The 11,137-nt window shown below is 33.2% G+C and overlaps 1 protein-coding gene across 3 annotated transcripts in view; it reads left to right on the top strand.

Annotated features, from left to right (window-relative positions):
• GRIK2 (glutamate ionotropic receptor kainate type subunit 2) overlaps positions 1-11,137 on the top strand; it is a 239,320-nt gene that overhangs the window by 93,859 nt on the left and 134,324 nt on the right. For all 3 annotated transcript variants that reach the window (XM_031061578.1, XM_014309296.2, XM_031061577.1), the window contains exon 10: positions 8,877-9,100. In XM_031061578.1, the coding sequence (XP_030917438.1) occupies positions 8,877-9,100 (224 nt within the window). The remainder of the gene's footprint in view (positions 1-8,876; positions 9,101-11,137) is intronic.

Raw genomic sequence — 11,137 nt, 5'->3', positions numbered from 1 at the left:
TGAATTTATCAATGTGTTTCACTCAGATATGCCATACTATGTACCCTCTGTTCCTTTTTGTTTATTTGTTTGTTTTAAAGTAAAGGATCAAAGAGATGGTCTTCTACATGACAATACAATCTCATTTCAAACCAAGAGCTAAGCATTCATCTCTGTGCTCACAAGTCGACAGTTTTCACGGCTACTTTGTCAGGCTCTAATAAAGGTTATATATGATATTCCATGGAAAAATGTCCAAACAGATCCTAACTCAGCAAAAGCCATGCAGAAAGTAAACTTCAGGTAGAGATGCATAAATCCACAAAAAATCCCAGGGAAATGGAAAAAAAAAGTCAGTAATCAAATATGCCAAATAAATAGTTATCCAGAAGTCCAGATCAAGTTTGCAAAACTATATATTAATTCAGTAAGGAACACATATGTGCATATACTAATTCCTTATTAAATTGTTACTGATTTCAAGTACAGAAGAAATGAAGATGCACTTTCCAATATAACAGCAGTTTTAAGTGAGCAATTTGTTTTCCAAAGAACGAGGAATTTCCAGACAGTCTGCATTTAATAAAGCAAGGCCCAGCAAAATTTATAACAATGCAGTAAAGCATAGAGAATAACAAAGTATTCAATTTTTTCCTAAAGGGTTATAAATGTTAATTCATTATTTTTTGAGCTAATCGTGTTCTATGCTTCCTAAAGAAACTGGATGAAAAATTTTAACTACATTCTCAGTGATTTGACACCAAAGGTGGCAGGGGACTTTGACAGTAGGGTCTTCAAAGTGGTCTGAGAAGTATGGATTTTTTTTCTGGCGATCTGCACTCCAGGGGTAGTTTATTTGAAATTTCTTGACACTAAGAGTAAGTGAATATTGTTTTCTTGTTTGTTTAGCTGCAATATGACTATGTATCGTTCTTTTACAGTTAGGGTGTTATAGACATCCCTTGCTAATGCACTTGGGTTTATATAATGATTAGTTTTCAATTACAGAGAAATATTGAAAAGCAGATAGTTGTAATTAACTTTCACCATGCTGCCAGCGAAGTGAATCATAGCCAATCAAAGAAGTGGCATTAAGTTTTTCAAATGAAACTCCAAACAATAATACTTTAGCTCAAGCATCCTCTATGCTTACAGTAATGATTAGGAATTGATTGGATCCAGGGTTAGGGCTGTATTCATAAAAGTATTACATTTTTCATATCCTCATACCTTTATCTGATCTTTTACTTTTGTTGCTATAATGATAGTGAAGAACAGTAGAAAATAACATTGGGATTTTTGTTTCTATGTGTATGCCAGCTGAAGTGAAGTACATGAGAAAAATAGAACTCTATAATAGCAGAGTTAATTTCCATTGCAGTTTATCCCTTTTATTAGGGATTATTAATAATGCTGCAATTTATCTTTTATCATCTCCAAAGAATTTCAACATATCTCATGAAAGATAGGGAGGAGGGGCTGTGGAAACCTTGAGTATGTCAATTTTCATGGAAACACCATTTTGGTAAAAGAGTTTCAGGATGTGCTTGTGGGAGATGTGTCTCTGGGAATGATTGAAACACGTCATCCATACTGTTTGGGGAACTGGAAAGTATCAAGTCTGATCTGTTATTCTCAGGGCAACAGGATTACTCCAGGAAAGAGCAAAGATATTTCTGTGGCCGCTTTTCTCAACTGAACACTCTTTTCTTTGTTATTACACTTTACCAATGATATAAGTGTAGATCTTCCCACAGTTTTTTGCTTTTATAATTTGAAATTATGAAAATTTACAATATTTCAATAGATCTTTTGAGGGCCAGAAGGATTGAAGATCATAAGACATGGGAGTGACAGGGCTGCATGCTGCACATGATATTTGAAATAGCTCAATTGTTTTTCTATCCAGAAAAACAAAGTTTAATTTGAGAGTTCCTGCTGGTTTAGTACTATCATTCCCAGGGCACTGAAAATAATTCAGTTGTTTAAGAAAATTATACAAATAGCAAATAGAGTTAAAAAAAGACAGTGGGTGCAGCCTTACATAAGTCCAAAATACATGAAATGAAATTGGTTATATGTGTCTTAGGAAGAAAATCATGTTAATTCTATTTTTTTTTGATTTCTATTTCTAAAAGGGCCTTTTTTGTTATTGTTTATAATAATGATAAATTTTAGTTAAGTCTAAGACCTTGGAACCTAATGATTAATTGAGATTTCTAGGAGGTTGATTTTGTTCATATTAATAATTTTTACTCCATTGATTAATTAAACTGATGAAATGATAGCTTTCAAAAATTGCTAATTGAGTATTGTTAATCAATAAGAGGTGGCATATTCTTCAGTGATCTACTTCCATCCAAAGATATGCAAAAATGTTATTTGATTCCATTGTGAAAAATTGCAGATGACAAAGTAATACAGAGAAATGAGATTAAGTCAAATTTGACACAAGTCAAAATTTATTGTGTGATTAAATGAGTTCACCAAAACAATTTGATAAAATCCCATCCATTTGGGAACAGAAATTATGTCAAAATTAAAAGACCTAGGAATTTTTCTGCCCTGAGTGCAGTAACTGAAATTCTAGGTGACAGCTGGTTAGCAACTGGGAAAAAACCTTACACTTCCAGGAAGTTGTAGTAAATCTGGAAAGTATAACAACAAAAATGTTTTCTACAAAAAAGGAATCAACATAACCTGTGTACTTTGTTTCAAGAAGGTGTGTATCAGCATGATGTCTAGTAATTTTAATGTTTGTTAAACATCTCTAGTACAAAAATATAACATTAAAAAGAGTGTGTAAAACAGCAAAGAAGAACTGAAACATTTTATTGTAACTATTCTCATTTAATTTTATTTTCTTAATGGGGGACTCTCCCTTTCTTGAATTCTGAGCCACAGAATCACACAGTCTTATTAATTTCTTTGACAATTTCCTCTTTCTAGGGGTATGTGAATCCTGCTCTTCTAACAATTACAAGAAATCTTTGTACAAAATTCCTGAAATTAAGTGATAAAAGTTTTTTTTTTTTACTGTTGAAATGAATAGTCACCCATGTTCCTGCTACATATAGTTTCATGGTCTACTGTCTCTAGTTCTTTTGCATACAATTTGCTTACCTGTTGACTAGGCTGAAGTTGGCTCAAAATACTTTAGTGAAAGTGTATCATAAATCAACAGACAGAAACTATATCTGTTTTAAATGAGTACTCATATTACATCTATTCAGCTATTAAATCTTATCCATACTGGCATAGGCAAATGAGAATTGACTAGCATAACCCTAAATAAGAGGAAATAATGTAAATTAACTATAATTTTTCTTGACTAAACATTCACATAATAGCAAAGGAGCAAACAGAAAACACCAAAAGTCAATTCTAGACAATATTACAATACTATGTTGATCAAAACATATGCTTTATCCTGTTTAAGTCACTGAAGGTAGGATTCCATGCATTCCATGTATTCCATTTTTATCTGGTTGAATTCATATTGAAAGCTGTTTTTGTGGTAGTGGATAGAATGCAAATTTCCTCTACAAAACCTTTTGCCTTTAAAAACAAAGTCTACCTCTAGGTAAATGATCCTGTTGATTTCTAGATCAGGATCCTCTCTAAAAGGAGAGTAGATGAAAAAAACATTAGTTACCACTGCTGTTCAAGACCTTGCCAAGAAATGAATTAGCTGTGCTGACACAAGAGGTTCTAAAGAAATGAAATCACTGTGTAATATTGTCACTGTCAGTGAAATGAATTTAAGTAAGCCACCTTTCTTTCAGTGAGTTCTTGTTGGTTGCTGAACAAATACTGTGAAGCATCTCAGCAGTTACAAACATATGTGTTGGGTGAGCCAGTATCTATTGAAACTGTCTTCATGTGTCACTTTCTTATATTGAAGCACTTTGTTATGTTAATAAAGTAGCAAGTGCTACTATTCCATCTATAAGGGATATTATTAGCAATTAAGTTTAAATTATACCAATCAGGATACCAAAAATAAATTATGACAAATTCAGCCATCAAATCTGGCTTTTTTTTTACTTTATGGTACATTACTCAAATTTGGCAAAGGTAATAGTTTCTAGTAGAAGCTTTCCAGGACCTGTGAGGAGGTTATCAAGAATCTCCATCTGGGCTTTTCACAGAGGAGCCTGGCAGGAAGACCAAAGGCAACAAGCATAAACTGAAAACCTCCAAGGGTGGAAATTGCATAAGCTCTCTAAGCAGCCTGCTCCACTGCTTGTCTGTAGAAATTTTTTCACTATGTGGATAGACAAGCAGTGGACCAGCTTATCTAGAAATGTCATGTAGTCACTTTCCTTGGAGTTTTTCAACACTGACTGGGTAAAGTGCAAAAGAAAACTATCTCATCCACGTAGATGTTTTGAACAGAAAATTGCACTAGACACCTCCTGATCTCTCCCCACTTGAATTGTACTATGATCCTGTGAAAGGCAGTAGAGAAACAATCTCTGTCAAAGTAATTTAAGTGGCTAGTTATAATAAAAATAGCGATAAAGCCTTAATAAGTTCCTAGTGGTTTCAAAGGAAATGAAGATCTTGTGATAAGACTAAAAATTTCATGTGGGGTATAAAATTTTCTATAATGTAGCAGCATGAACAAGGCAGTTTAGGATAGACTGTAAGCTTAAAAGCAAATTACAGATCTTATCTTTTCAAATCAGTGGCAGGGAAATGCACTTCTGTGAACAAGAATAATGCATAAGGTCTCTGTGCATTAGGAGTGTGTTAGACAGGTTTAAAGAACTGAAGCAGTACTTTAACCTTCCTCTTTTATCTTGAGGATGCATTTTCTCCAAAGGGAATGTAACTGAAATTCAACTCAGGTTAACAGTCTCAAAAATTTGAGCTGAAGAAATTTACATATTAACTTAGGGTTTTGGCTGAGGAAACATAGTAGATTAAACAAAATCTTTATGAAGTTTTTCTTTTAAAAAAAGGCAAATTCCTTTATTTTCAAGAATAATTGCAGTTACTAAGTGCCTTGCTGCCTGTAGAGAAGTAAAATTGCTTAAATGTCTTTTCAGTGTATGTGTAGTTTTGCGTATATTATACAATTACAATATGATTGTACTGATTGACTGAATAAACAACTGAGGATCGATGGTGTATGATTCCCTTTGCATTTTTAGTATAAACATTAATGGTTGCTAAATCAGTGCAAAATGTTAGGAGCAAAATTCTTACCAGAAGACTCCATTCACATTGTCTGAAATACTCAGATATTTTGGTGAAATATTGTATAATTGTAGCATCTGATTAAAAATAGCTAGTAGCCATTTTATTGCTTCTGTGTCTAGATTGAATTTAAATTCTTCATTCTTTTGAACAAAATAGGTGAGACAAAAGCTTTTCATAAAACTATCAACAATAGAAAATTCAGCTGGTGTTTGTTTTACTTTTGCCTGGTGTTATTAGTAGAAGTTATGAAATTCTTTAAAAATTCTATTTCCCCCAAAATTATTGTGATTGTTTCCCCAGGTTTTATAGAGTTAATTTTCACAGAAAAAGCACCAATTTCTGCAAATACCAAATTTCTGTGCATGCTATGGCCATACACTACTCAGCAGTAAAGTGCAGATTTCTCGCTGAAATTAGTTGTATCTGCAAGCATAGATTGAATTCAGTATGATTTTAAAATCTCTCTTCTTAGAGGTTATGTACCAAATTTCAGCCCTGTACAAATGAAGAAAAATGTCCTCCCTTTTTCTCTTTGAATACTACTTGATGTATAACAGTCACTGAACAAAGTGCTTGGAAGTAAAATGTAAGAGAAGAAGCAGAAGAGGATGACTTCGGCCTACCTTAGGCACTTCTGTATCAGAAATAAATCAGGGTTACCTTGAGATGTTGGTGAATGAGCATCCTACAACTGCACATGGTAGCAAGACAGGGAAGTTTTATACATGTGTGAATGTTTATCCTTTGTCTCCACCTTGGTCTGGTAGGTGTTAGGGTCGGGGTTATTCCTACCTGTATCATGGATGAGCTTCTGGTACTTTCCAGGGATGCTTTACTGCCTTACTGTTATGATCAAGGGGGTGCTTCATTGCTCAGCTGGTTTGGTCCAGGTTTATCAGGAGCTCCTGAGCTCCCGAGGGGTGGTGTGGGACAGGCAGGGAGAGGATGCACAACTACAGCTTATTATCTGCAGTGCAGTCCTCTAGCACATTATAGACTAGGCTGTGCAATTCCTCCATTTTGCTCAGGACCATGCCTTGCATTGGAATGTCCCTGTCAGACTGTTTCTAATCACCATTGTAACCTTTAGTTGGTGCAGAATTTTTCTTTGTGGCAACTAGCTTACCCAATCCTTAGATCCTGTTATAAAAATTTTTTTCATCTCAAGAAAGAGTTAAGTGCTATTATGGATTGTGCTTTTAGATAGATATACCTTTTATTCATTTAAAGAATGAAGGTATATATATATCATGTATACCTTCATTACAAAAAATGGAATAATTTATCACTGCCAATTGAGACAAATATTCTTTGTAATGGAACTTATCAAAAAGCCATGTTAGGATGCACTAATTTGTTAATGTTGTTAAATGTCAATGGATAAATTACTATTTTTACATTATTCCTCCCCTATTTGTGGCTAGAAGTAAACTAAAGATGATTCTCTTCCTTCTATATCTTCATTATAGCTGAGCATAGGAGAAACTGGTACTGCACTTCTAGAGACTTGGCCCCTGCTTTCTCATACTTACCAATAGTGCTCTTTTCAGAATGAAAGAATCTCCAGGAGAATTAATGATTTGAGATAAACGATATTAACAAAAGTTGTGTGTGGTAGCATTACATTTTTAAGTTAGTCATTTCCTCAGTTGTTAAAGACTCCAATTTTTTGTTTTGTTTTGTTGTTTTTTCTCTTTTTGTTAGATGCTTAATTTTTCTTATGGTGATATTCTAGTTCAAGAATATTCAGAGTTACTCACCTCTGAAGAGACTCTTAAGATGTCAAGTTATGTACATAAATTTTATATTGGTCCTCTCAGGTTGGAATATCTGTTCTATTCTGTTGTATGTGACATATTATTTCTTGATCAGTTATTTTTCTAATTTCATCTGCAGCTTGGCTCCACTAGAGGTAGTTACAACCTATATTTATTTGGATATGTTTTTGTTTGCATCTAATGACCAAGGGTTGGATTTTCCATGATATTTATTAAAATAAATTATTTGTTATTAGTTAAGGTTCTGTTAATACAATAAGACCAAAATTTACATCTACCAATAGCCTTCCAAAGGATCTAATTTATCTGTCTTTGGGAAGCTGCCTCTTCTAACAATTTCAAGTCATTTGCCTTCAGACTCTTTGGTTAAGGTCTGCTACTTGCCTCACAAACTAATATTGGGTTGTTATGTTTTTTAAACTTCCTCGTGTTGACCTATAACTTTTAATTCAAATTAGTTTTAGTTTCTTACTTTACCATTTTCTTTCTACATTAGCTGGAATATCATCAATAATATGCAATCTATAAAAAGTCATCCACTGTGGAATTAAGCCTTGCTGTTTTGATTAATATCTATAAGTTCTTAATACCAATGGAAATTAAATACATGTAATTTTTTTGACCAGTAAACCCTTACCAAATAAAATGAACAGTGTCAACAAAGTTTCACATTGCAACTGACTACAGTAGATCTAATTATATAAATGTTCATAACAAGAATAGACCATAGAAGAACTTTGTGTAAGGTAAGGAAATAAAAATTAAAAGGAACACTGAAATGCTACATTGCATGGAAGTTTGAGTGTTACACAGTATACACAATATCAAATGAGCAAAAAGTACATAAGTGTGTGAATTTATTTTATTTGGAATCGTATCTCTGTATCTTAAAACAGGCATTCTGAAAATGGTATCATTTGCAGCTATGCTACTTGGATATATTACTTGGGTAGCAGTATTCCATGGTAGCTATACAATTTCTCTCATTACATACCTATATTTTGGTATGGTTTATAAAGAATTCTTATTTCACAGCTTTCTGGGTCTTGTCCTGTAAACTTTCTCACTCTGAACTTTTCTCTTTCTTATATGTGTATGCACACACACGTACACATTCACCCATGCACAGGAATATTTCAACAGCTCTTGACAGAGATTAAGAGGTAGATTCTCTAGATTTTTAGTCACTCTGATTTCCATTAAGTTTTGATTAAAAGAATAGCATAGGCCATTACTAATCTCCTATGAATTATCTTTATAATAACTAAAACTAAGTGTTAATTGACAAAATGCATGCAATCGATGATTTCATTTTAAGTAGTCCAACTAATTAATAACTATCTGTAAGTTTTGCAGTGATTCCCACAAATAAGTAAGGACAGTTGTACTTTGTTAGAACATCCTCAGCAACCTTGCAGGTGTAGCACTTTCAATTTTAAGCTGATCTTCATTTTGTACCATTTTTATCCTAAAATATGAAAAACTGCTTCCTGGTCCTTTCCCTGCACTTGTACTAGCATATTCACATCTGCTTCACAAATATATTTGCTTCTAAAGAACACAGTGAGGGAGTGACAAAGAGATGACATATGTTGAAATGCACAATAAATAAAGTTTTAAAGTATGTGATAATAGATGTTCATGTTTTCTGCAAGATGCAATATTTTTCTTAACTTGTATCACTGTACTAGTGCTTTTAATTTTTTCCAAATGCTATGTCAGTTTAGCAAAGAGAAAGTAGAATAAATCTGTTTCCTTAGTTATAGAGAGGAGAATTTTAAATTTCAGGCAACCTAGTACAAGAACAAACATCCTCCAAACAAAGTTTGTGTTTTGCATAATCTTATTGTCTGCTTCAGCCTGTTTCTTCTGACTTATGGCCTTTTTCTCTTTTTGTATTTCTGTCAACAGAAAGCTGACCTTGCAGTTGCACCATTGGCAATTACCTATGTTCGTGAGAAGGTCATCGACTTTTCCAAGCCCTTTATGACTCTTGGAATAAGTATTTTGTACCGCAAGCCCAATGGTACAAACCCGGGCGTCTTCTCCTTCCTGAATCCTCTCTCCCCTGATATCTGGATGTATATTCTGCTGGCTTACTTGGGTGTCAGTTGTGTGCTCTTTGTCATAGCCAGGTAACATGTCAACTTTTGTGATTTTTTTGGCAATTGTTACCATTTTTTTCTTACTAATAATTGTCAAAAGTCACAAAACTTTTCTTACTTTCATACTCTTATATTTAAACTTCATGATTTACAGAAGAATAATGATGAGGGTTCTCACTATTAATATTCTTCACTGCCATACTGTCTCCAGTTTGTTACTGGACTTTTCCCTAAGTCTTTAGTATGCTAGCTAGATTCTTTCTTTTCTTTACAAATATAGAGACACTAGAAAGTTTTAAAATAGCTTTTCCCAATAAGTCTGTATTTAGAAACCCAGGGTTTGCATGCTTTATTTTGTTACTCTGATTTGCTTTTATGCTGTGGCGCTCAATCTCAATTTGAGTACTTAGCAGCCCATGCTAATTCTAGATGTCCAATCTGGGCCTCTACCAGTTGAAAGTTTGTGTAGATTAGTATATTTGACGTAGGATAACAATATTTATTTTTTTATTTTGTGCTAGTTGAAATCCCTGAGATACTTCACAGAATTTAAAGTCTCTGAGTGGAATGTTTTTTGGAAGCTTAATTGAGCTTTTAGAATTAAGAAACTTGATACATCAATTGTTAAATTATAAATTGATTTTATATATAGGGCTCACTTTTTTATCTGTTTTTTTTCAACTCAAATGAGCAGAAAAACATCTTTTGTCAAATAATCCCATATGATTACCATTTCCTTCTTAACTCACTAGGGCTGAGTTCAGATGCTCACATAAATACAGACTTAAGTGTAGCTTTGGCATTTGTCATAACAGCAGAAAAAGCTCAGAGCAGTGTATGAAATCTCTTTTCCCCTTGTAGTCACTTGCAATTTTTTTTTAATCAAATGCACATGAACTATATTGGTTTTTATCTCTTCAATAAGATGAGGTCATTTTTTTGAGTTGATAATGAAATCTCACTTCAGTCCTGAGATTTCTGTGATTTCATGCTATGGTTCACAGTAGAATCTTCATATATTTCTTTTTCTATTTTGCTGTATTTAGTATCTGGATTCTCCATCTCTCTTTGATACTGTCTGTTTCATTTTGGAGAAGTTGTATCATTCCTATATTAGGAAGAAGTCATATTTTTAGAAACCAGTTTAAAGGTAATTTAGCACCTGTAGATGAAGTACATGCAGTATTGAAGTAATATAGATAAAACTGAAACATATTTTGTAATGAAAGACTTTACTGTGTGCCATTTTGAAAAGTCTGCTTTAAAGAGACAGAGTTATCATGAAAGTTTCTTGAAAGACCCCTATTTTAGTGGACTATATAACCAGAGAGTACAATATTTTCTGAGGTGCTCCAGAGAGTACAATAGTTTCTGACGTGTTCCTGCCATACAGATATCTCTGAAAGCACATCCGAGCATAAATCACAACTGTTATCTTGTGAAATATGAAACATAAAATATTTATGCATATGTCCAAAAGTTTTAACCCTACTGTTATCACTGAAGGACATATTCAGCATGATGCACAGTGCTTTTTTGTAGTCAGGATTTGTATGGCTGAGTTCCTACTTACGCTTTGAGAATGTGCCTTGACATGTTTTTTAGGAAAGATAGATTTTCTTGAAACTTTTTTTTTTTTAATTAAGCTATTTGGCCACTTAAGCTCACTACCAGAACAGGAAGAAATATTTATTTTTATATAGAAACACCAGATAATAGAGCAAGAATGCTGACATTTCTTTTCACTTCTTTGTTTTTGTGACGAGCACCATAAATTCCTTATTTAATTGGAAGCATTATCTTAATTGTAAAGCAATACAGAATATATTTTATACTGAGCAAAGAAGTTTTGTTTCTGTAGAATTGTATAAGATATCATTTTTACACATAAATTTATACCAGCCTTCATATCTAGAGATTTTCAATATTTCTTAACTGGTACAATCAAATATTGATAACACATTTAGAAATAAAAGATGTAGGGTTATGTAAGACAATCTACAGATTTTATTCATAATGCAGAATGACTTAATAGTAAGTGATAACATTTTCTAACATTATTGCTCG

The sequence above is a fragment of the Geospiza fortis genome, unplaced genomic scaffold, assembly GCF_000277835.1.
Source record: "Geospiza fortis unplaced genomic scaffold, GeoFor_1.0 scaffold486, whole genome shotgun sequence".
Taxonomy (NCBI): domain Eukaryota; kingdom Metazoa; phylum Chordata; class Aves; order Passeriformes; family Thraupidae; genus Geospiza; species Geospiza fortis.
Note: the sequence above shows the minus strand (reverse complement) of the source record. Positions and strands in the feature narration are given on the sequence as shown.